The sequence below is a fragment of the Rhipicephalus sanguineus genome, chromosome 8, assembly GCF_013339695.2.
Source record: "Rhipicephalus sanguineus isolate Rsan-2018 chromosome 8, BIME_Rsan_1.4, whole genome shotgun sequence".
NCBI lineage: Eukaryota > Metazoa > Arthropoda > Arachnida > Ixodida > Ixodidae > Rhipicephalus > Rhipicephalus sanguineus.
The window spans coordinates 160,390,345-160,414,005 of NC_051183.1; the positions used below are offsets into that span (position 1 = coordinate 160,390,345).

A 23,661-nucleotide genomic window follows, 5' to 3' on the forward strand; every position below is an offset into this window, starting at 1 on the left:
GAAAAATCTCCCCGGCACCACCTTGGAGGTCAAAGCGTAAGACTGTTACGCACTACGACTACTACGACTACGAGGGACGAACGGGTGCCGCCTTAAGGAGCTTCGCCCCTAAAAATAAACAAGAAAGGCACTCCGCTCGCTCTTCATTCAGGCTTGGCACCCATAGAGCGAAGCTGCCATAATTTTTTTCTTCTGATTTTTCGTGTCATCTGTATTTTACTGATATATCCGCGACGGAAATACGTCACTGAAATCTTGGTGGACCCCGGCATGAAACACTGTCGTGTTAAAACCTGTTACTACCACTCGTCACAGGCTGCGCCGCAGTGTTTTGGAAACTTCGCGATATGCTTCAGACTAGTCTGTTATTTACACGAAGAGCCCGAGTAACCGAGTTTTAGAATAGAACTGAAGCGAGCACCAGCAATAAAGCTGGAAGGTTGAATAAGACATCTATTAAAGTAGACGCATTTCACGGATGAGCAGATTAGTCGACGCCGACGTCTGAGCTCGCCGTTATCGTTGTTCGCGAGTGCCTGTTGGTACTTTGTGTCCTTTTTTTTTTTACTGGCACAAGTTCGCCGCCCCCCCCCCCCCCTCCTCTCCCGAAAAAAAAGAAAGCGTTTCATCTTTATAGACTGCGTCCTGTCTGTCTCGTAAGCGTCACAAGCATGTGACAATATTACTGCGACACGGGAGGTCCTTTGTTGCAGTTCATTCTTACACTTCATGTATTCTTGGTTGTGCACATGGATTAGCTCGAAATACACCATAGCAGTTGAAGGGCAGTGGTCCTCGAGTCTACAGGCAAGTGCAACACCAACTGGCCAAATCAGCTGCAAGACCAGTTTGCATTACAATAAGAGCCACACATTCATCACTGCTAATGAGATTGGCTCAGGTCGACAAATATTTCACGACTATAAATCTCTTATACTGCTTTTAATGACCCTGAAGATGCAAGGAATTAGGCGCAACTTGTAATAAATAGAATTTATCAGTTCATCAACCTATGGTCAGTCTTGGGCAACACGCAGCTTGGCTGAACGGCTCGTGGGTTGTGCTCCATCTCGACTCTGGACGGCAACTGCAGTGGACCCAGTGGGCCAATGGTGCTGCCGCTCAGACCCATCTCCTCTGCACTGTGCCACACAGCTGCGTTGCGGAGGCGCTGGGCTATGTCCACTGGCTCACTTACCACACCCTGCACACACAACTCGCCGTCATTGGGTCTTGGAAGGTTGAGCAAGCCTTGTTGAAATGCTAACTTTTCGTGGTGCCATTACAGTTGTGCAATTTAAAAACATCTGTTTGCAATTAATTCCATCACTTGCTTCTCACATCCCACTCCTGGAGCGGAAATATTTAAAAATCCTGAAGTTGAGAGTATATGACGGAAACCCGTCTGAGGGATGAAACATACTAGTTGAAGGGATCCGGACACCGACCAAATGATTTAAAAACGAATGTCTTTGACGTTTCGGCTCCCGCACGGGACCATGTTCACAATAAAAGATCGGCACCGCAGTTCGCTTTTTAAGCGCGGCGCATCACGTGACCAAGACACTGCGTACATCGGAGGAAAATTACCTCGTTGCGATTAAGGGTGTGCGGCGTGGTTTGGATGATCAGGGAGTCAAGATAAAGCCGTGTAGCACGATTTTTCTCCTTGGCAGCCACACGCAAGTACATCGAAAAACTGCGCTTGCTTCTGAGTGATGAGCGAACATACGGCCCAGTTGCAAGAGACCCAACCTAAGCTACAGAGGACTTGCAAAAGCTGCTGTCAGACATCTTCCCCGTGGTGCCGCCATCAACGCAAGCAGCTGCATGACAAATTGCTTTGCCACAATGGTTCTCCAGCTATATACGGCCTACCGAAGGTACACAAGACCGATATCCCTCTGCGGCCCATAGTGGACTTCACTCGCTCCCCGCTCCACCGACTGTCAGGTTTTCTTCACAGGGTCATCTCGCCACTGTAGGCAAGGGTGCTACGCATATACGAACACGTATGACTTCATCGAAAAGGTCAAAGACACAATAGTCGATCCGGACGAAGTCTTGGTTTTCTTCGACGTTGTGTCACTTTTCACGAGTGTCCACAGACATGGCCGTGGATTTGGTTGTCGCCGCCCTCGACAAAGACCCGACATTGCCTGAGCGGTCTCCCTCGAAGTGCACGACCTAGGCAGGCTACACGTAAACAAACATTTACCCAGCGGGAGTCTTGGGGGATGATGCTCCCGCTTAAGTCCGTGGACCTCTCCCCAACTCGAACACATCGAATTTACCGGAGTATATACGTTCATTCACTGCCGTTCTCCTCCCGCGGGCGATAGACGAGGAAAAGGGCGCCTATTCCCTGATTATAGTCCGGTGCTCATGCCGCAAATACTCAGGCGCATCGCTCAGTGGCTTTCGTGGCTGCTGGAGGAGTGACGTAGGCAGCCTCGCCGGCCGGCCGCTCCCCTCCGCCATTGTTAAAGATATTGCCTTTCGCCCGAACTGTCGCGGAGTCTTGCTTTCCACGGTAGAGGTTTGGTGATAGACCTCTCCCTGTTTGCAAACAGTGGGACGTCACTGGCAGTCTACCGCCCCAAGTCCCGCCTTCGGAGCAGGCGCGTTGGCAAGAAAGTTCCGCCAGCGGCATATATCTCTGCATAGCAGCACTGCGTGTGTCTGCGTTACTTCGATAGCAGTTTTTGCAAATTGCTATTTTCTGAACTCACAGCTGTTAAAGGAAGAGTCACTGCTTATAATGACGATTCTGTTAGGTCAACATGATTGGGCTCGTCGTGGATGGCAGCCATAAAAAATCTTATGCTCTTCGAAGCAAATTAACGTTGTACATTTTCCCGACGACTGGTGTTTGGAGAAATATTAGCATGGCACGGATGTGAACGTACTCAATTTCCGTCGCGAAATCCGCACAGCAGTTTTAAACGATGTACAGCATTGGCGGCTACTCTGCGCGGGGTCACGGATTAGATTCTCACTCATGGCGCAAAATTCTGATCGGGACGAATGAAAAAAAAAAAAACGAAGGAAACACTCATTGGCGCACGCGCGGTTGAGGTTAACAAATCCCCGTGAAAATTAAAGCGAATATGATGAGGTTATTGGAGTAATGAAGTTGCAACGAGGTCGCAACGAAAAAGGACCGTACGGCAACGCAGTGCAAGGCTGACGGAGGCGGTAGAGGCTCTCGTGCAATCAGAGCGCGGGTCGTCTTTCGTCCTCCTTCACAGGCGCATACTCGTCGTGCATCTGCTCCACTACAATACCCCCGGGGTGAAGCGTAGCCATCCTGGCGACTCATGGAGTACGTAGAATGAGGGGGTCGTAGTAGGGCTTGAGACGGTCGATGTGTACAGTCTCGCGCCCTCGATAGCGCAAATCTGGCGACTGTGTGAGGGGCGACGATGTAGTTCACCGGCGAGGTGGCATGAATGACACGGTACGGACATGGTACCGCGCCAGAAGTTTAGAGGAAAGGCCAGGGACGTGGGGGGGTACCCAAAGCCAAACAAGGGAGCCAGCAGGAAACGTAGGAGCTGGGTGATGAACGTCGTCATGTTGCGTCTTTTGTCGACCTTGAGCTTCAGCTGTAAGGGAACGAGCCAACTTACGGCAGTCTTTGCCGTATCTGGCGACTTCAGAAACTGGAGTGCACTCAGAGGCATCAGGGCGGTACGGGAGTATGGTGTCCAGTAGGTGGGAAGGTTCGCGGCCGTACAAGAGAAAGAACGGGGAAAAGCCGGCAGTCGCTTGCGTCGCGGTGTTGTAAGCGAACGTAACAAAAGTAGTACAGTGTCCCAGTTGGTGTGGTCGAGGAGATATACATCCTCAACATGTCGCCGAGTGTGCGGTTGAACCGCTCGGTGAGACCATTTGTCTGTGGATGGTAGGCGGTGGATTTCCGGTGAATGATGTTGCATTCAGCGAGGAGGGCTTGGATGACCTCTGACAGGAACACTCGACCCCTATCACTGAGTAGTTCCCGCGGAGCACCATGGCGTAGAATGAAGCTGCGAAGAATGAAAAGTGCAACTTCGCGGGCGGTCGCTGCCGGGAGAGCTGCAGTCTCAGCGTAGCGCGTGAGATGATCGACGCCGACAATAATCCACCGGTTTCCAGAGCCACTATAGGGAACCAGCGCTGGAGTTTCCGCGGTGTGGGCAGTGCTGCCTGGCGGTCAAAGCGCGCATACTCCAGCGCTCCCGCGGACGAGAGTGGCGACTGGTTAAGGCGATGCGGGCGCGTATCGCCGAAACAAAACAAAAGGATGCTGGTGGTAGTGGTGCGCATTCAAGTGCCACAATACGTAGAAATGAGGGAGGACGTATACTTCTATGCTTTTCCTTCTAAAACATACGAATAAGAACGGATGCAGCGTTGCATCCCGGCAGTCAGTCGAGCACAGTATGTTCTGCTCTTGCTCTCCTGTCTAGTGACATCGAGCTGGTTTCTGAACCGAACTGCGCGTGTCTGCTAGATTTATTCGATAGTGAGGGCGACCAGTGGAAACCGGGGCCAACGAGCAGAATTTAATCGGTGATTTGTCGTAAATAAAACGTACATATTATGCCGCATGCGTGTAACAATTTTTTCATCTGACCACTACCCAGTTCATTTCTGATGCTACCGCGTGCAGTGAATGATACGATAGGCAGGTAGTCTACATTTTTGGCAAACAGTTACGCAGGAGGAAAGCTGTCTCTCTGCGAGATACGTACGGGGGCACTTCGCCGAAGCCGCTGAACTGCTATGAGAAATACGCACGCGATGGATGCCTCCGTTGAACTTCACTTGTGCTACAGACAGAGTTGTTGCCACGAACAAAGCAGCGGACTACTCGAAGCTTAGCTTTCTGGAGTCAGCCGATGCGGTAAAGCTTCTTTGTGCATTGGCTGCCGCGGCGAAGTGACATATCGCAATTTATGTGTCTTGGATTTTACTCGCCGTTTAATTCGCCTAACGAACTGTGTTAGTTTTTTCGCTTGCCTGTGTCTGCGTAGAATAAACGTGTTTCATCAAGATCGACAATTGCTGGCGTTTTACGTGCCAAACAAGGTATGATTATGAGGCACGCCGTAGTGTGGGAATCAGGATTAATTTTGACCGCTTGCGGTTCTTTAATGTGCACATAAATCTCAGTAAACGGGTGTTCTATGTCAACCCCATCGAAATGCGGCCACCTTGGCCGGGAATCTATCCCGCGCCCTCGAGCATTAACAGCGCGACACCATACACGCTATGCTAGCACGGTGGTTTGCTTGGTCAACGTCCGCGTGCATACATGCCGCGGGCTGGGCATACATACCACGGCAGAAAAACGTTGACGCAGCTACCGCTTGCCTTTTATTTGTTTATTTTTTACTGGAGTAGTGGGCAGCTGGTATCGACGCAGCACGTACTTATCAATGGAGGCTTGTGAGCCTGCACTAGCTTGACACAAATCCCAGGACGCAACCAGAAAATGGTGACGACGGAGTCGCCACCACGGCTCAGCACTGGCTGTTCGACGCCGTATGCACAGACGTAGTCTGCTTTGCAGGGCGTCTCTCCGTTTTCCAGTGCTTTCCTGAGAAAGTAGCCTTCAGACAAAGTTATTTTTTTCTAAACCATAGAGCAGTATTACTGGCGCAATGGCTGCTCGAGCTGTTCGCGCCAAAATTAAGCACGGGAACGGCGCACGCGCGTGCGCTCACCGCAGTACAGTGCGGCCGGTCGTCTGAGCGCGCGCTGCATGGCCTCCGAGATTAGCCGGCGGCGCGGAGGCCATGCGAGCGGCTGAGTTATGTCGCGACTCCCCCCAGGCGCCCTTTTTCGGCGCGCCACCTATCCAGCGCTGGTCTCCCATACGGGAGGGGGCCGTAGAGGTCGATACCCACGCGGTCAAATGGGCGAGCCGGGCACGGGAGCGGCTGCAACGTGCCAGTAAGGTGTCGCGAAGGTGTCTTGCTTTGTTGGCATGTAGGGCAAGACTGAACGTATTTCTGCACAAAGCGATACATTCCTCGCCAGTAATATCGCTGACGCAGCCTTTCGTAGGTTTTCAAGACGTCGGCGTGAGCACTTTGGGGATCTGCATGGAAAGTCGCGCAGATGTCAGAGCGCATATGACTAGGGACAGCAAGGAGCCACTTCCGACCACCTGGCATGTAGTTGCGGCGACGTTGTCTCGCACGGAAAAGTGGACTGCTTGACGGCGTAGCGCTCTCGTCGAAGGGACAGCAGACGGATCGGTAAGGTAGTCGAGCAACAAGGCAAGGTAGGCGTCTTTACGCTGCTCCGAAAGCATGTCAGTGGTGTCGAGTGGTGACAAGGTGTTAAAGAGGGGTGACAGAGAAGCCACATCTGGTGTTATTGGCGAGCGGGAGAGTGCATCAGCATCCGCATGCTTGCGACCGGAACGATATACGACACGAATGTCGTATTCCTGCAATCGAAGTGCCCAACGGCCCAGGCGTCCCGACGGGTCTTTCAAGGTGGAAAGCCAACAGAGAGCGTGGTGGTCTGTAACCACGTCGAAAGGACGGCCGTAAAGGTACGGGCGAAACTTCGTCAATGCCCAGATTATCGCCAAGCACTCCTTCTCTGTCACGGAGTAGTTTAATTCAGCCTTCTTGAGAGCACGACTTGCATAAGCGACAACGTATTCACCTTTGGTGCCTTTCCGTTGTGCCAAAACTGCACCAAGACCGACGCCACTTGCATCGGTGTGAATTTCTGTGGGAGCAGTGGGGTCGTAGTGACGAAGGATAGGTGGTGAGGTCAACAGGCGGCGCAACTGGCGAAATGCGTCATCACATGCAGGTGACCATGCAGAGATACCTTTGCTGTTGGCAAGCAGACTCGTCAAAGGTGCGATGATGGACGCGAAGTTGCGCACGAAGCGGCGAAAATAGGAGCAGAGGCCAACAAAACTTCTGAGGGCTTTCATCGATGTGGGCTTTGGGAATTCGGCGACAGCTCGAAGCTTATCGGGATCCGGAAGAACGCCGTCTTTTGAGATGACATGTCCCAAGATGGTTAGCTTCCGTGCTGCGAAGTGGCACTTCTTGGTGTTAAGTTGTAGGCCGGCAGAAGTTAGGCACGTGAGAATTTCGTGCAGACGAGCAAGGTGTGTCGGGAAATCTGCTGAAAAGACTACGATGTCGTCCAGGTAACACAAGCAAGTCTTCCACTTGTGGCCTCGAAGGATGGTATCGATCATGCGCTCAAATGTTGCAGGCGCGTTGCAGAGCCCAAATGGCATGACGTTGAACTCATATAGGCCATCGGGCGTTACAAAGGCTGTTTTAGGGCGGTCACACTCAGCCATGGGCACCTGCCAATACCCAGAACGCAGATCCAAGGATGTAAAGTACTCGGCGCCTTGTAAACAGTCAAGAGCATCGTCTATTCGCGGTAGCGGGCAGACGTCTTTTTTCGTAATCTTGTTTAAGCGGCGATAGTCAACGCAAAATCGAATGGTGCCATCTTTTTTCTTGACCAATACCACAGGTGATGACCAAGGACTTTGAGAAGGCTGTATAACTCCACGTTGAAGCATGTCATCCACTTGCTCCGTAATGACGCGGCGCTCTTCGGCGGAAACGCGGTAAGGCCGCTGTCGCAGGGGCGAGTGGGAGCCGGTGTCGATAGTATGACTGATAGTCGTGGTGCGGCCTAACGAAGGTTGTTGAAAGTCGAAAGAAGAGATAAACTTCTTAAGGAGATCAACAAGTTGGCGGCGATGAGAGGGGGAGAGGTTTGCGTCAATGGCGCTGTCGAACGCTGACGAACTTGATGGCTGAGATGCGGGAGTGATTGTGGCGATGTGACAACATGTGGCGTCATCGGGAAGATCAAGATCATCGATGTGGTCGACAGGTTGTACAGATCCTAAACTTTCACCACGGAGTAAGGCAATGGGGTAGTTGCAGTGGTTTGTAATCAGCATTATGGTTGACCCAGACGCAATTATGAGAACGGCAAATGGGAGAACGATGCCCTTGCGTTCAGTAAACAATGGAGATGGCGTAAACACTACCGTGGCGTCAGGTTGAGCAGCACACGAAAGGGTAATAGGGACTGAAGCTTCCGGAGGCAAGGTGGTGTCGGCATCAACGATGAGTTTGCAGGGAAGGAGAGAACGGTCGGGAGATGAAAATTCACAAGTTGACACAAGGGACACTTCCGCACGTGAACAATCGATGATAGCGTCATGACGTGAAAGGAAATCCCAACCCAGGATGACGTCATGAGAGCAAGATGGCAGGACAAAAAATTCGACGACGTACATAATGTCTTGGATGACGACGCGCGCCGTACACACAGCTGAGGGATGAATGCGTTGCGCGCTAGCCGTGGAGAGCACCATGCCAGAGAGAGATGTCACTTTCTTGAGCCTCCGACAAAAGTTCGCGTTCATCACAGAAACGGCGGCTCCGGTATCTACAAGTGCTAGTGCAGCGACTCCCTCAACTTCGACATCAATAACGTTTTGCGGCGAAAATGGAGGCCTTGAGAATTGCGCACAAGTTGCAGTTCTTGCCTCCGGAACTGCACTGATTAGTTTCCCTCACCAGAAGGTGGAGGTTGCTGAGGTCCCCAAACAGACCTGGAGCTCCGCTCTCGCAAGTTGGCCGAGAGACCACCGGACATGACTGACGCAGTCACTACCCAGCACCTCCACCAAATGTGATGAGGTTTATTGGAGTAATGAAGTTGCAACGAGGTCGCAACGAAAAAGGACCGTACGGCAACGCAGTGCAAGGCTGACGGAGGCGGTACCGGCTCTCGTGCAATCAGAGCGCGGGTCGTCTTTCGTCCTCCTTCACAGGCGCATACTCGTTCGTGCATCTGCTCCACTACACGAAGTTTTCCCCTACGGCGTTCCTCATAGTCCACTGAGGAGTTTTGAGATGTCAAACACAATAATTTAATCATGAATATTATCTTGCGCGGTTATTTCGCTGTACCTGATGCCTACAACGTGTTTCCATACATACTCCTCTCCTTTAGGCCGTACATGCATGTTCGGCAATGCTAAAACACGCTGGTAGCTCATGCGTAGTCTCACCTTTCAGCCCGGACATCATGCACGTTTTTTTTTTTTTTTTTGCGCACGCAGCACAAACACGCACTCGCAGATCATCGCGTCAAATAAAATGTCCAATCCTGATGTTCCGTCCACAACCGGTCACTGCAAATGGCCCTGTTAGACACAACGCGCGCTAATGTTTTCGCAAACAAGATGCATCGTTATTCACACAACACACACACACACACAATATTGTCAGTTTCAAAGTCCGCCAAGGCGAACCGATATCGTCGCTGCCTTTCAACACACGCCACAGTAAACGCAGCACATTTTCGAAGACGATGCCGCTGTTCCTCGCACAGACCACCACGTGGGTTCATTTCTCCAGTTTAAACAGCCAGCAGCGTGGTAAATTTTTCGTCGCGCAGTCCACGACACATTTATACGTTTTTTGACACATACCACAAATAATCTGGGAACAGAAAGATGAAGGAAAATGTTCAAAAAAAAAACGTGCGCCAAACACCGTACGACTGTACCACGCTGAGCCGGCAGTGGGAGTGTTTTGAAACCACCGCCGTTGCATGCAACGTTTATAGAACCAGGTAAGTTGCAAAACTCCCCGCGTCAGCCAACCCGTCGCGCGGCGCCGGGACAGCTTCCGGTTTGGTGGCGCTGGCGGCGCAACAAGCTTCCGCTAGCAGACGAAAACGCGTAGTCTGCGTGGCAAACGCCGGGGCAGCCGTTCAGAAAGGGCTCGGTTGTTTACTCGCCGACTGTATATTATCGTGATTTTTCGTTGCGCTGCCGCTGCAATGTAAAACTGAGTAATATTTAGCAGCGGTAAGGCAAAGTCAGTAAAGCCATGGCTTTCAAGACTGTCCAAGATAACTGACGCTTGATAGCATAGCATACGAGCCTGTCCATTACCCTATAAGAAATTAACTATATGGCGCATTCTCGTAGCGTAATTATTTAGCTAAAGCGGATGCTTGGGCGTGTTGGTACTTGTATCTTTTCGTTTTGGACTGTGCAAGTATTGCGTGGTGTTAACGAATAAATCTTTGTTGTAAGTCAGCGCTGTTGTTTGTGTAATCCTTTTTCTGGTGCTCCGTAGTTTTTCGCGCTATTTCTTTTTCGATAATTCTTCACTTTCACTTTTTTTGAAGTGAGGAGTTTTCACTCTGTACCGCGGCTGTCGTTACTTGTAATTATTGAGTGGTAAAATCGCCGTGTGTGTACTGCACGCCACATTTCAGTCCTGCTACAGAAAGAAAATTGTATTTATTTTTCGCACGCAATGCAGATGAAACAATTTTCAGATATTGCATGTATGGTGTGATGCACACAAACGGCACAACTTATTTACAGTCTCAGGCATTAAACCTTATCAAGACAGCTCTAATTAACTGCAAAAAATTATTTACAGCAAAATTTTAGAATCACTCATATCAAGGCAAGTTCGGGAATATCTTTGGGACGCAATCTTTGACGTGGCTCCTTTCCGCTGGCGATTTCAACCTTAACTCTTATCGTTGACCGTGTGAACGTCTTCAGGAGTCTTCTTCATGAATGTGCATATCACATACAAGTGATATGTCCGGACCAGTTTCTTGTCCATACGAGGAATGGCGCGATCCACGTCGCTCGCTGGTCAAGGTCACGCGGGGCACAAATAGGTTACCAACCGTCGCGTATTTCGCGGGACGAACTGTCCCGACTTTTATACAGCGTTGCGAGCCGTCCCTGTCGGGACAGCTATATGTCCCGGATTTATTCCGTACCGTCCAGTTAGAACTTTTTATGTGATCCAACGCACGCTTGACAACGCGCGTCACGCTCCAGAACACAAAGTTCTCATGAATAGCACGCACGAAGCAATGTTGCGGTGGGCTGCGAAGGGCTGCAGTTACTTTGTCTGAACTTCTGTGCGAAATGCGACAACTTTTAACGGATACATTCTCCAGCAAGAGGAAGTGTTGCGAGCAGCACGTAGCCAGCTGGAAAAGGCCGAAACAATGGACCCCCCCCCCCACCACCCGTCCCGACTCCCTTCATTGAAGAGTTGGTAACCCTAGGCACAAAGAAATGTCGGGGTGTTCTCGGAACAGAACATGTCGGCATGGTGAAGCCACGCAGCATATCCGAAGCACAACAGAAAACGCCAAGCTATTCGCGCAGAAAGCAGCCTCCACGGATACTGATGCAACGCGCCGCAACGCCGGCTGAAGAGAGCGGAGCGAGTGAATCCTGTTGCGACAGCAGCGCCACATCTGTCGCTGATGCGGCGGCGCCGCGCAACATCGCTCAGTTTTGCAACTGACCTGGTTCTATAAACGTTGGTTGCATGTGCGCCGAGAGGTCACGTGACCTGACGTCACGGGGCCTTTGCTGGACAGGACGGTGCAGCTGACAAGGAGAGAGGGTGGCCTGCGCGGGGGGAGTCGGCCGCCGAGGAGTGAAGAGACGTTCAAGCAACGATAGACGAAGGATCCTTTATTTCTCTAACAGTATTAAATCAGTAAATTAACGTTTTGTTATCATTTGGAAACCTAGCGTCATCGAGTTACTGAAATCGAACCCTTTTATAACAACCAACATGGCACAGGCCAAGCCACCCGAAACACAGAGCTGTGTTTGTCTCCTCTCGTCTTCGCCCTTGTTCTAGCGCTGTGTCTTCGTTCAAAAAGCAGTATGAAATCAAGGCTTCGACGGGAACGCCCGTCTGGTCGGGAAGAATCATTGAATAAAAAAGACGAAGACGCAACCACAAGAGAATAAAAATGTAATGACGTTTCGGCACCCGAACGGGAGCCTTGTTCCCAATGAGAGCGAAAGGCGGAAGCTAAGCGTTTAAATAGTCTACAGTACGTGAGTGGCCCCACGACGGGAGGCAGAAAATAGCGCCCCTTTTAATTTATTCTTTCACGAACCACTCTCTCTAAACATCTTGCGTATGTGGGGGGCAGATTACCGTCCGTACGGTTGAGCGTGTTGTTTCTCGTTTGTATCGTCAAAGATTCCAGATACAATCTAGAAGTCAAGTCTTTCTCGGTAGCGACGACACTTGCTCTGCCCCAGTCTATCATGATTTGAGGCTTGCGCATGCCCGGCGAGGGCGTTTCATGACACCTTCTCGTTTTTCAAATCATTACTGTGCTGTGTCAGCCGTCGCTCGAAGTTCCCGGATTCATCTATGTACACACTATCGCAGTTCGCGCACGGGACTTCGTACACAACACCAGGAAAGCACTCTTTTCGTTATTTGTCTTTCACGTTCACGAGAGTGTGTTTCAGCTTGCGCGTGGGTACATGAGCTACGTGTACGTCGTACTTGCGCAGAACACGGGCCAAAGTCTCACTCATGCCAGCCACGTAGGGTATACTGCACCGTTTCGAGCATTGTGACGGGGCTGTGGAAGGGCGTTCCAACTTGCGTTCGACGGACAACACGAAGGAATCCGGGTAACCACTTCCCGACAGGTCACGGCGTACACGTTCCATGTCAGAGGATAGATCAACAGACTTGCTGCAAATCTTGTGGGCACGCTGCACTAAAGATGACACGACGGACCTCTTGTGTGCAGCAGGGTGTACCGAATGAAAATGTAAAGAACGGCTGGTGTGCGTGCTCTTTCTAAAGACAGCGAAAGAGAGCCCAACACCGTCGCGTTTCACCAGAACATTGACAAAAAGCAATTCTCCATTATTTTCTTCTTCAGTGGTAAACTGAAGGGACTTTTCAATGAAATTCAGGCGGTGCACAAACGGATCCAAATCTTTCTTGATAACACAAAAGCAGTCATCGACGTAGCGAAGGAAAATCTTCGGGGCTGGAGTCAACGATGAGAGCGCTCGGCGTTCCACAAACTCCATTGTCAAATTGGCGGCAATGACCGAGATTGAAGCCCTCATGGCTGTGCCATGTACTTGTTTGTAAAATTCGCCCTTAAAAACAAAGTACGTGTTGGACAGACAGACGTGTAGAAGTCTCACCAGGGTGCGCGCGGGTGACGAAGCGCGCACCCGCGCCATAAGTGTTCTCTCGAACATCCGCTCAAACCTAATTGGTAAAAAGATATTTTTGGTCTGGTTAGTACAAATAAAGAGTAATTTTCGTCCGCTTTCCACATTAATAAACGCCAGGTCGAGGTCTATCATTACGTGTAAATAACCTTGATCTTTCATGCAAATTGAACTAATAGAACATGAAAAACTGAAATCAGTATTAATTTTTTATATTTAGTGAATTGAGCCACAGAAAGGTGTTTGGTACAGGTCTTTAAGAGCTCATGCGTGCTCATTTTGGCGAAAAAGTTATTTGATATTATAAGTGGTATCCGAGATATCAATATAGAAATTGACACGTTGGAGAATGTGGTCCGTCCATAACAAGAAAGGGAGAGAGGGGTGACGAGACCAGTTTGTGGGTGACGGGGAATGCGAAAAGGAAGGCAGGGGTCGCTTGGCACAAAAACGGGTTGGGGGGGCGCTTGACATTTCGTTGGAAGGGGGGTTATTGTCTGTCGACCCTCTTCTATGTTGGTGTTATTGAAGTAGTAATGGTTTGAGGATTAAAACAAACGCTTATTTCCGCAACGCATTAGAGAGCCCGGCTGAGCGTCAATGGGGCGAGGGGAAGGAAATTGTATATGAAAGAAAATGAAGGAGAACGACAGGGCACCTTCTTGAGAAATGAGCCGTCTTTTCCGTGTTGCTGAAGGGGGAGGGCGCTGCGGCTTTTATTTTTCTCTTTTCCGCCCTGCCGCCAAGGCCGTGTATGTAGTTTTTTTTTTTTGGGGGGGGGGGGGGAAGTTGCAGGAACTTTCAAATCGCACTTTATCTCCCCGACCAGATAGTTAAAACTGTCAAGATGTTCACCTTCAAGTAGAGCGTCTCTGTGAATAAAACATTTCTCTATATCTCTGGATGGATGGATGGATGCTATGAGCGTCCCCTTTATAACGGGGCAGTGACATGTCTGCCACCAGGCTCGAAGAAAAAAAAATGAAAAATAAGAACTTCCTTGTTTCATGTTGGCCTAATACCTTATCTACATTGATTAAATCTATGTTATTATACCAAAAAAATATAAATTCACGGTCCATCTCTCTGCCTCTTAAGGCAGAATGACCTTATTTTTCCCCATTATTTATTTTTGTACTTTATCTCTACTTTTCTGCCACCAATACTCTAACCGTCTCTTACTTATTTCTATCGCGGACGTGTTCAGCTTTCCATTGTTGTCCCTAAAACCCAAGGCTTCCTGTAGACTCGTGTCCACACGTATACCTGGGTGAATATCGCCACATTCAATCAGTACATGTTCCATCGTTTCCTTAGTTCCCCCGCAGCATGTACATTGTTCTTCTTCGTTACTGAATCTCGCTTTATAACTACGCGTTCTAAGGCAGCCCGACCTTGCTTCAAACAGCAAACCGCTTCCCCTTGAATTATCATAAAACCTTTCCCTCCTTATTTCGTTTTTTCCCTTTTGGTAGTTACTCAGAGCCGGCTTCTTTTCCATCGCTGTCATCCAATAAGTCCTCTCCGCCTCTCTGACCTTGCGCTTAATGCTCCTTGTTGCCATATCGCCCGCACTGCTAGCCGTATATTTACTGGTGAGCCTCCTAGTTCTTTTCTCCACTGCGTGTCAACGCTTTTTCTATACAAATACCTGAAAACCTTCTCTGCCCATCTACTCTTCTTCATTTTCCTCAGCCTCTCTTCGAATGTCATTTTGCTCTGAGCTTCCTTCACTTCAAAGCCTGTCCATCCCATATCACCCTTTACAGCCTCATTTGTCGTCTTCCCGTGAGCGCCCAACGCGAGGCGGCCCACCGTCCTTTGATTTACATCCATTCCTGATTGTACCTCTGACTTCATGCACACCACTGAGTTCCCAAATGTAAGCCCCGGGACCATCACACCCTTCCACAGCCCTCGAAGCACCCTATTGTATCCCCGTAAAGCTCTGTGCTTCATAATTGCAGCATTCCTCTTCCCCTTTGCTACCGATGCTTTCTCTTGTACCTCCATATATCTATCCCCCTCCTTTACCCATACTCCGAGGTACTTGTAATCGCTTACCCTCGGTATTTTTTGGCTCTGTATTAAGACCGCATGGTCTACGTGATCATTGAATACCATCAATCCACGTTTTGTTGCACTAAATCCTAGTCCTAGACCCTCACATTCCCTTCCGCACATATTTGCCAGTCGCTGTATATCATCTTGACTGTCCGCAAATAAGACAATATCATCAGCATAAAATAGACCTGGAAGCTTCTGCTCAACGTGCCGACCTATTTGTGACAAGTTAAATCCAATGTTGCTACCTTCTAGCGCTTTTTCCATCCTCACCATGTACAGCATGAATAACAGCGGGGACAAAGGACATCCCTGTCTCAGCCCCTTGCTAATTTCAACGCTGTCCTTGCTACTTATTCCTTCCCATTCTATACAAACTGTATTTTCTCGGTATATTTCCCTCAAAAGCTGTATACAGTCGTCACCTATGCCCACTTCTCTCAAATATCCAACAAAATTACCTGATTAACGTTGTCATACGCCCCGGTGATATCTAGATAAGCTACGTATAAGGGCCTGTTTTCTATTTTCGATATTTCTATACACTGGGTAAGAACAAACAGATTATCGTCTAACCGCCTGTTGATTCGAAATCCATTCTGAAGTTCTCCCAAAATCATTTTGTTCTACCCACGCTTCTATTTTTAATTTTACTGCCTGCATCGCCAACCTGTATACACCAGAGCACGCCTGTCTCGCACCCAGGCTGCTGGCGAGCCGAGCGGATACTCTCGCACCCAGACGCCGGGCTGACCGGGGCTGCCAAGGCGCGCGCGGGCTGCACCAAGTAAACAGGGCAAGCTGCAGTTCTGAGGCTTTAAAGTGCGAAAAAGTACCCGTTCACGCCGCTTCTGCGTATAAGAGCTCGTCTGGGCACTACTGCGTCGTCTTTGGATGCCAAAACAAGCTGCGCAACAAGAGGATATTAGCGTTGTCTGCGACAATTACGACGCGCCAAGGAAATAGTGCCGGTGCGGTGTTTTCAGCTTCGCCGAGAGTGGATAACTGTGATTCAAGCAAAAAAACTAGGAGCCGAGTGAAAATGCGCGAGTAAGTACACTAACAGCGTGTATTCTGCAGTGTGATGCCCACCTATTTCATTTTGCGAACCTAATTTGTGTGACACGCATCTGGGTTGAAGGCAGGCGTGAGCTTTGTGTGGGGGTGCACTTCATACCGTTGACCGTTTCCTTTGACGAAAATCTAGTGCAAGGTAGTGCTTTCAAGCACAAGCAATCAGCATGATTTGCCAGTTTCAACGTAGTATTAAGCTTTAGTGCTTTTGATGGCATCCACGCCTTCGAGATTTCGTCTTCAAAAGGTAATTAGCCCCGAGAAGTTGAGGTGGCGCCGCCTGGCGAGAGGCGTGGATGACGTCACGGCAAGGACTCTTCGACGCCCGCCGTGACGCGCCGGCATATCACGCGCTTGCTTCGTGCGCTGTTCCGCTGTTTACGTTCGCTTTTCGCCTTTCTCAAGCTTCTGATTAATGACGAAAACAGCATCGATAATGTTCCTACTAAAACGACAAAAAGTTTATATGCATTTTTTCTTCAAAGTCCCCAATGGTGTCCGCGCGCCGTAGTGCACATTGAAAGGGGTGATCAGGTTTGTTGTTGTGTCGCACTGCTAACGTCGGGGATGGGTCTGATTCCCGACCGCAGCAGGCGCATTCCGACGGGTGTGAAAAGCAACATTCCTCTGCTTAACTACAGGAGCACGTTAAAGAATTCGAGGCGGTCAAAATTAATCTGCAGCGTGTCTCATAATCATGTCGCGGTCTTGACACGCAAGACACATTCACATTATTAGGTTGCGTTGTTCATGGGCGATTCCTTTAAAAATATGATGGCTTCGCCTCCACAAGTGTTATTTGCATCGGACGCATCCGCGATCGGCGGACAGCGTTCTTGCCGGTGTGCTAAAACCCCGCGCACGATTACGAAAGCGCATGCAGTATTGAGCTTCGCAAAATATCTTGAAAGCGCTTGCCCGAGAATACCGCCCGCAGTTGTTGTGTTTGTTTGTTTTTTAAATGCGAAGCATTTCTTAGCGAACTTCTGCGAGTTTGAGCGTATCTATCTATCTATCTAGCCGTCTACGACTTTGGGTTCCACGCTCATGGTGCGCTGGCGGCCGTTTCGCTGGCTTGATATACACCAAAATTGGTATCGCGTGACGTGACTGTGTGGCGAACGCAAATAACAGATGGTAACATGAAAATCATGACACGCATATCATGCACAGTATGACTTACGTGCCACGCTCATGGCGCGCTGGCGGCCGTTTCGCTAGCTTGATATACACCAAAATTGGTATCGCGTGACGTGACGTATGACAAACATATATGACAGGTGGTAACTTGAAAATTATGATATGCATCATTTACGGCATGATTTACATGCCATGCTCATTGTCCGATAGCGGCAGTTTCGCTAGCTTGGCATACACCAAAATTGGTATCTCGCGACGTGACTGTGTGACGAACACAAATATAGGTGGTAACACGAAAATCATGACATGCATGTCATGTAGGGTATGATTTAGATGCCACGCTCATGGTGCACTCCCGGCCATTTTGTTTACTGGATATATACCTAAATTGCTATGGCATGACAAGAGTGCGTGACGAACATAAATAGCAGGTCACGCATGTAGCAGAAAATGTGTTTCATTAGCATGACATATACCAGATTATACACGCATGCATGTATGACAATCTCGCGATATATAGCGAACTAGATGTCACGACATGAATGACTTTATAAGCCTCAATAACAAACAAGACGATGTATGCAGCTCTTTCCTGGCTGCTTCGCATTACCTCGATTCCCACACTGCGTGGGATCTGCCGATTTTGTGTACTCGATCACTCATCATGTTGTTTAGTTTCACATTTTCTCGCAATAATTTTGGGGCTTCATTTCACAACATAAAAAAGTTGAGGTCAATTGCGGAAACTCCTTATTGCTGTCAGATTGTGTCTTCATGCAGCATCGTAGCAACGGCGCTGTTACTCAGGACGTCTTGAGGGGCTAGTTGGTTTTAGAGTTCTATCTGAAAACACACCATCATAAATTTTGACAAGGGTTTGTACCTGCAAAGAGAAGGCATTTGTATTGGATCGTGTGTTGCCCCAATTTTGTGCAACATTTTTTTAGCCTACATTGACCGCGATCTGCTTGAGGCGTTTAGAACTGACGGTGTGTTAAAGATATTCAGGTACGTAGACGACTTCCTGGTAGTTTTGGACAAACAAACAAGCACAAGCGATTGTGTGGACAACGTGTTAATGAAGTTTAACAAGTATGGGAGGGGTCTATGTTTTACGTACGAGCTACCGCAGGAGGGAACGCTTCAGTTTTAGATCTTAAGCTCATTTCAAACATAACCATACATGTTACTCGTACTGTCCGCGGGCTAAGAAGAAGCCTTTGCCATACAATTCATCACACTCCAAGGTAGTAAAAGAGGGCGATCGCGTCACTGTGTGGAGTCTGCACTGTGAGGTCGTGCCCGCACGAGAGGCTGGCCAGCTTCAGTGCTCAGATTGGACGACTGAAGGCAGCTGGGTTCCCGCAGTCTGTGCTGACGGCGGTGGCTGAAACCCTCCTGAAAAAGCTAAAAGGGCGTTCGCGAAAACCGCAGCTGGGGAACTCGTCCAACGGACGTGAGAAGCCGATTGTGTTACCCTATATACACCGGGTGACACACAACCTGAAAAAGGTTGCCAATCGCCACGGCGTTGGCATGGTGTTCTCTGCGCCTAAGAAGCTTTCGAAGCTGTGCGCGCGCATTTCGAGCGGCGAAGAGCGCGGTAGCCTGTGTAGCAAAAAGCATGCCAACCCGTTTGTGCAATGCGATGTAGGAGTGGTGTACGAGATACCGCTTTCCTGCGGCAGGTCTTATGTGGGCCAAACAAGCCGCTGCGTAAATGACCGCGCGCGTGAACACCAGCTGTCAATCAAAAATAAAGAAATGGCGAATTTGCCAGCTCACTGCGCTGCCTGTGGATGCGAAGCACGATTTCAGCAGACTAAAATACTTGGACGTAGCAAAAACACGTGTGCTCGGGAGGTTTTGGAAGCATTCTTCATTAAAGGGAAAAAAGATAGCTGTGTAAGTGAGGCCTCGGTAGCGCTCTACGGCGCAGAAGTGTCTTTTTATGAATAAGGTGCGTTAACACGTGATGTTCCTCGATGTGTCTGTGCTTCTATGCGCAGCCACGGGGTGTCTGCGCAGTTCGGGGTTCCCTATTTAACTGATTCTCTACGTTCAATAAAAACAGTTGGTAGTGTGCGCTCGATCTGTTTAAGTGTTCCTTCTTTGTGTTGTCCTTTTCTAGTTTAGCGCAAATTTTCCTGCATGGCGCTGTTACACTTGCATAAGTTCTAGTTTAGGTAGCCAGCTCGTAAATTAATTTTCTTTGCATTTGATATACCCCTGAGCATCATCAACCTTTATGTGGACATGACGTGCGAGACCATTAATTGGCTCATTAAGGCGAATGAGTTTAATTAATACGTGGGCCACGTCACTGAGAGTGCCATCGAAACAGTTCAAGACGCTCATATCGACTTTCAGGCGTTTGTTTTGCAGGCGATTGCTATCAACAGTGCTTCCACGTGAATTTAACATTACCGCTTGTGACCCAGCGGTTGATCGGACCAGCAGTTCAGCAAATCAGGGTATACGGCAACATAATCCCAGACGAGTACTCAGAAGAAATGTTTACATAATCCAAGTATACCAACACCTCAGAATTTCCGAGACCATTGTGTGCGTGACGGTATTATTTTGTTTAATATCCCGGATGTATTAAGTGACGAGTACTCAGAAGAAATGTTTACATAATCCAAGTATACCAACCCCTCAGAATTTCGGAGACCAATGTGTGCGTGTCAGTATTATTTTGTGTAATATCCCGGATGTATTAAGTGATTCTTTAAGATTGACAGATTCATCTAAAGTCTCCTGTAGCAGAAAGCGAAATTCTGTCAAATCACCTATATAATCTGCAAAGGCAGACATAACTTGTACGATAAACCGCAATGTAGTTAGTGAATTGAAAACGTCTTAATTTAATTTGTAATCTTCGGGACGCGTGTTCTAACCGTGGAGTCTACGCCAAGTTGTAATGAAGTTAGAACCATTAGCGTAAATTATTTAGCACCGATGTCTTGGAGTACGCGGTGAAAACAACGAATGTCTTGCTCTCGTGCATCACTATTTTCACGGTGAATCGTCCGTTCGGACGGGAATTCGCCCAATATAAGCTTTATCCAAACTTTCTACAACTTACTAAACATTCGCTAGTAGTGCAAACTTCCACCTTCTACCTTGGGAGATTTGCATCCCAAGAATGAGCAGTAATCACCACCATGTCGCGAAAGAGCGGTACGCGGCGGGCGCAGAAAAAGGCGACCCTCGGCCGCGGAGCAAGCGAGTCCTTGCCGTGACGTCACATCGCTGCAACTGCCGCGCCGCCAGTGTTCGTTCTCGGGGCTAATAAATGGCACGGTGCTCCTCAACAGCTGGCCCGTATTTCGTGCTTTCATTTCAGTGTTTGATGTCCCCAAATTTATTTCGACACGAGGCACCCAGCTGCACATAATACATATATTGGCACGTAAGTAAACAGTACTCGCGCCAGTGTCCTTTACGTCGCAGGCGTAGCTAACCGGCTTAACTAAGAGTAGCACAGTTTCGCTCGTAAAGCACCATCGTTACAAGAATAAAATAGCGCAGGTAGCTTCCAAAAGGGATCGCTGAACGATACTTCAGGTTATACTCTCTGATAGCGCGCTTTCGTGAGCAAGACGCATTATTGTAAGAGCGCCCGTGAAACAAAAATTACGTTCCGCGAAACTACCAGTAAAGCGTACTCTAATTATTACGCGATGCATGCTGAAATGATGAGCTTTCACAAAACTCTGTGCACAACTTGTAATATGGGGCAACAAACATCATTTCACTCTTTCGTGAGCTGCAGTGCAATTACGATTCACGCGTACTGCAGCGAGAACGTTTTTTACAAATGTAACAGCGTACGTATCTGACGAAGTTGCTTCCGCAGCCCACTCAGCACGCACTGTATACACTGTGGACTTGCATGAGGAAGATGTTCTGATGTTCCAATAAAATCAGCGAAAATGTCCACGCTAGAAACGACGCGAAACACGCTCTCCAACGGGCTGAGTTTCGGAAGTTTCACGTTTGCTCTGTGTAGCGTCTGCTGGCGTGGCAGTCCGCGCATGTTGTTTCGTCGCGTGTGCGATAGATGGCGCGACGCGCGATGCAAATATGGCGATGCGCATGGAATTAGCTGTGTTCTGGTCTATAGCACCGATGTAATGGTTAGCGGTCTATACGAGCGAATGTTATCCTTTTCTCCCTGCCTTTATAGATTAAGTTCATTCTACTTTTTCGCCAACTGTCTGGTATTTCCCTCTCCTGTAAGCACTTTTCTACGGCTTTCAGCAGTGCTTCTTTAATGTTATGTCCGAGTTCGTTAATGAGGGGGAACCCATCTAAGCCCGCAGTAGTGCGCTTAGGCCTTCTTTCAATTGAAATTCTCTAGTACTACATCTTCGTCGGTTGCACTCCTTTGCGTACTTTTACTAAAAAAGGGCGACCTTTTTAAACGAATCGGCTGTTATCTTTCGGATGTAACTTAGCGCTTCATACCCTTCCAATTGATTTCCTCCTTCATCTACCAAACGTTGTTGCATTGTGACAGACTTCCTACCCAGCGCTTTTAGGTGGCTGCAAAATATCCTAGGCGCGGCCTTCTTCTTTTCGCGAATCTGTCATCCAGCGTTCACTTTCACCTTTAATTTTGCCTCGACTAATTTCTGCAGAATGGATTTTTGCTTTATATATTTCCCATATTTGGTTGACTTCGTCCTGTGGCCGCTTCTCCTTTTTTTGCCTGTCTGTGCTCCCTGATGCCTCACGTCGCTTCTCGATCGCCTCCGGATTTCTTTGTCCCAAACTTTTTGGCTTTTCTTTCCTTTCCAACAAATAGTTTTCTCTCTTTTTCCATTTTTCGTGATTACATGTAGCAGCTGACTATACTTCCAGTCTTTGCCTGGTAGGTCGTCTACTTTTTCCTCGACTCTTGCGGCTATATTTGTTATTTGTTTGTCATCTAGATACGAGCTGCCAATCTTTGATTCTATGTTCTGATTTTCAGTTTTATATCCCATTTGTAATATTATGCGTTATGATCACACCCAAGCTGTTAATGCCTTCCTCGTCTATTCTCATCTCTCTAAGTTGTCATATATTCCTTCTGTCATGAGACAATAATCAATGCTCGATTGCCTTTCCGACTTCCCACGTGATCTGCCCCTCACACTTAGGCCCCACGTTAACTATCTCAAGACTATGTTGCTCGCGGAGATCTAGCAATAACTTGCCATTGGTGTCTGAATATCCGTCAAGGTCATGAATGTGAGCGTTCATGTCCCCTAGAAGGATTATTTCGGCATCATGACCAAATTCTTTAATATCGGTGCTTATGCATTTCACTATCTCCATTCTTTTCTCTGCAGTTATTACCCGTCCACAAGTAAGCTACGCCTAGCAACGTTTTCTTTCGCCTACTGTGCCCGAAACCCATATGTGCTCTGAACACGTTTGTTTCACTCTATCCAATTTTGTTCTGCTATGAATTAGCATTCCAACACCCCACCTCTCCTTTCTGAGGTGATCCTGTTACATCCTTCCCAAATATAATTGTCAATATGTGGTGGCTCTTCCAAGTCTCTAAGGTGCGTTTCTGTAACCGCATAAACAGCTATCTGTTCCTTGTTTAACTGTCCCTCAATCTCTAACCACTCTGCCTTTTTTCTGCCACCCTGCATGTTTTTGTAACTAATTGCAACACGCGCCTTCTCCCTTCTTTTACCTTTTCTCTGGTTTTTCTCTATACTGCCTGTCAAAGAGTCCCCCTGCTTGTTTTCCTTATTACAAGCTACCCTGGGCACGAAGGGCTCGCGTGCCCCCCAAAAAAGCTACTGCGCGTCCCGCAAGTCGCCAACCCACCTCATGACCAAGCCTCCTATCGAAGTGTATTCAGTCTCTTCGAAAACCACGCCACCTGTGCACCTCTCTGTTTATTTCCACTACCTCGATGCCTTTCTCTCGACTCATCTGCCATATCTCTTTGCGTCGACAACCGCTCTTTGCAGGTTGCCTTCACGCACCGGTATCTCCGGTATTGTACATACCACTATCTGCACCTGAGGGGAAATGGCGCGCATGCGGGGTGAGACGGCTGAAATCGATTTGGGAGCAGTTTTGGGAGCAGCAAAATTTCATTTAGGAGCAGGAGAACCTTGTTTGGGAGCAGTTAGTGGCATTTATTATGTCGTTTTTGGAGCTTGAAAAAAACAAATTTGTAGCAACTTGGAGGAAGAAACGCACATTTTAATCGGCTTAGAATACACATAACGTTCAAAGAGCCTTTGGAGAAAGCTTTTTTTTTAACAGATTATTGCCAGGTTTGAACTACACTACCTTTTTACAAACTA

The 23,661-nt window shown here is 48.5% G+C and overlaps 1 protein-coding gene across 1 annotated transcript in view; it reads right to left on the reverse strand.

Moving 5' to 3' along the window:
- Positions 1–978: 978 nt before the first annotated feature.
- The window catches only part of LOC119403640 (12S rRNA N4-methylcytidine methyltransferase-like), a 119,494-nt gene continuing 96,811 nt past the window's right edge, over positions 979–23,661 (reverse strand). Inside the window, 2 exon segments of the mRNA XM_049418640.1 lie at positions 979–1,051; positions 1,054–1,204. Coding sequence (XP_049274597.1) covers positions 1,017–1,051; positions 1,054–1,204 — 186 coding nt within the window. The 3' untranslated portion in view covers positions 979–1,016.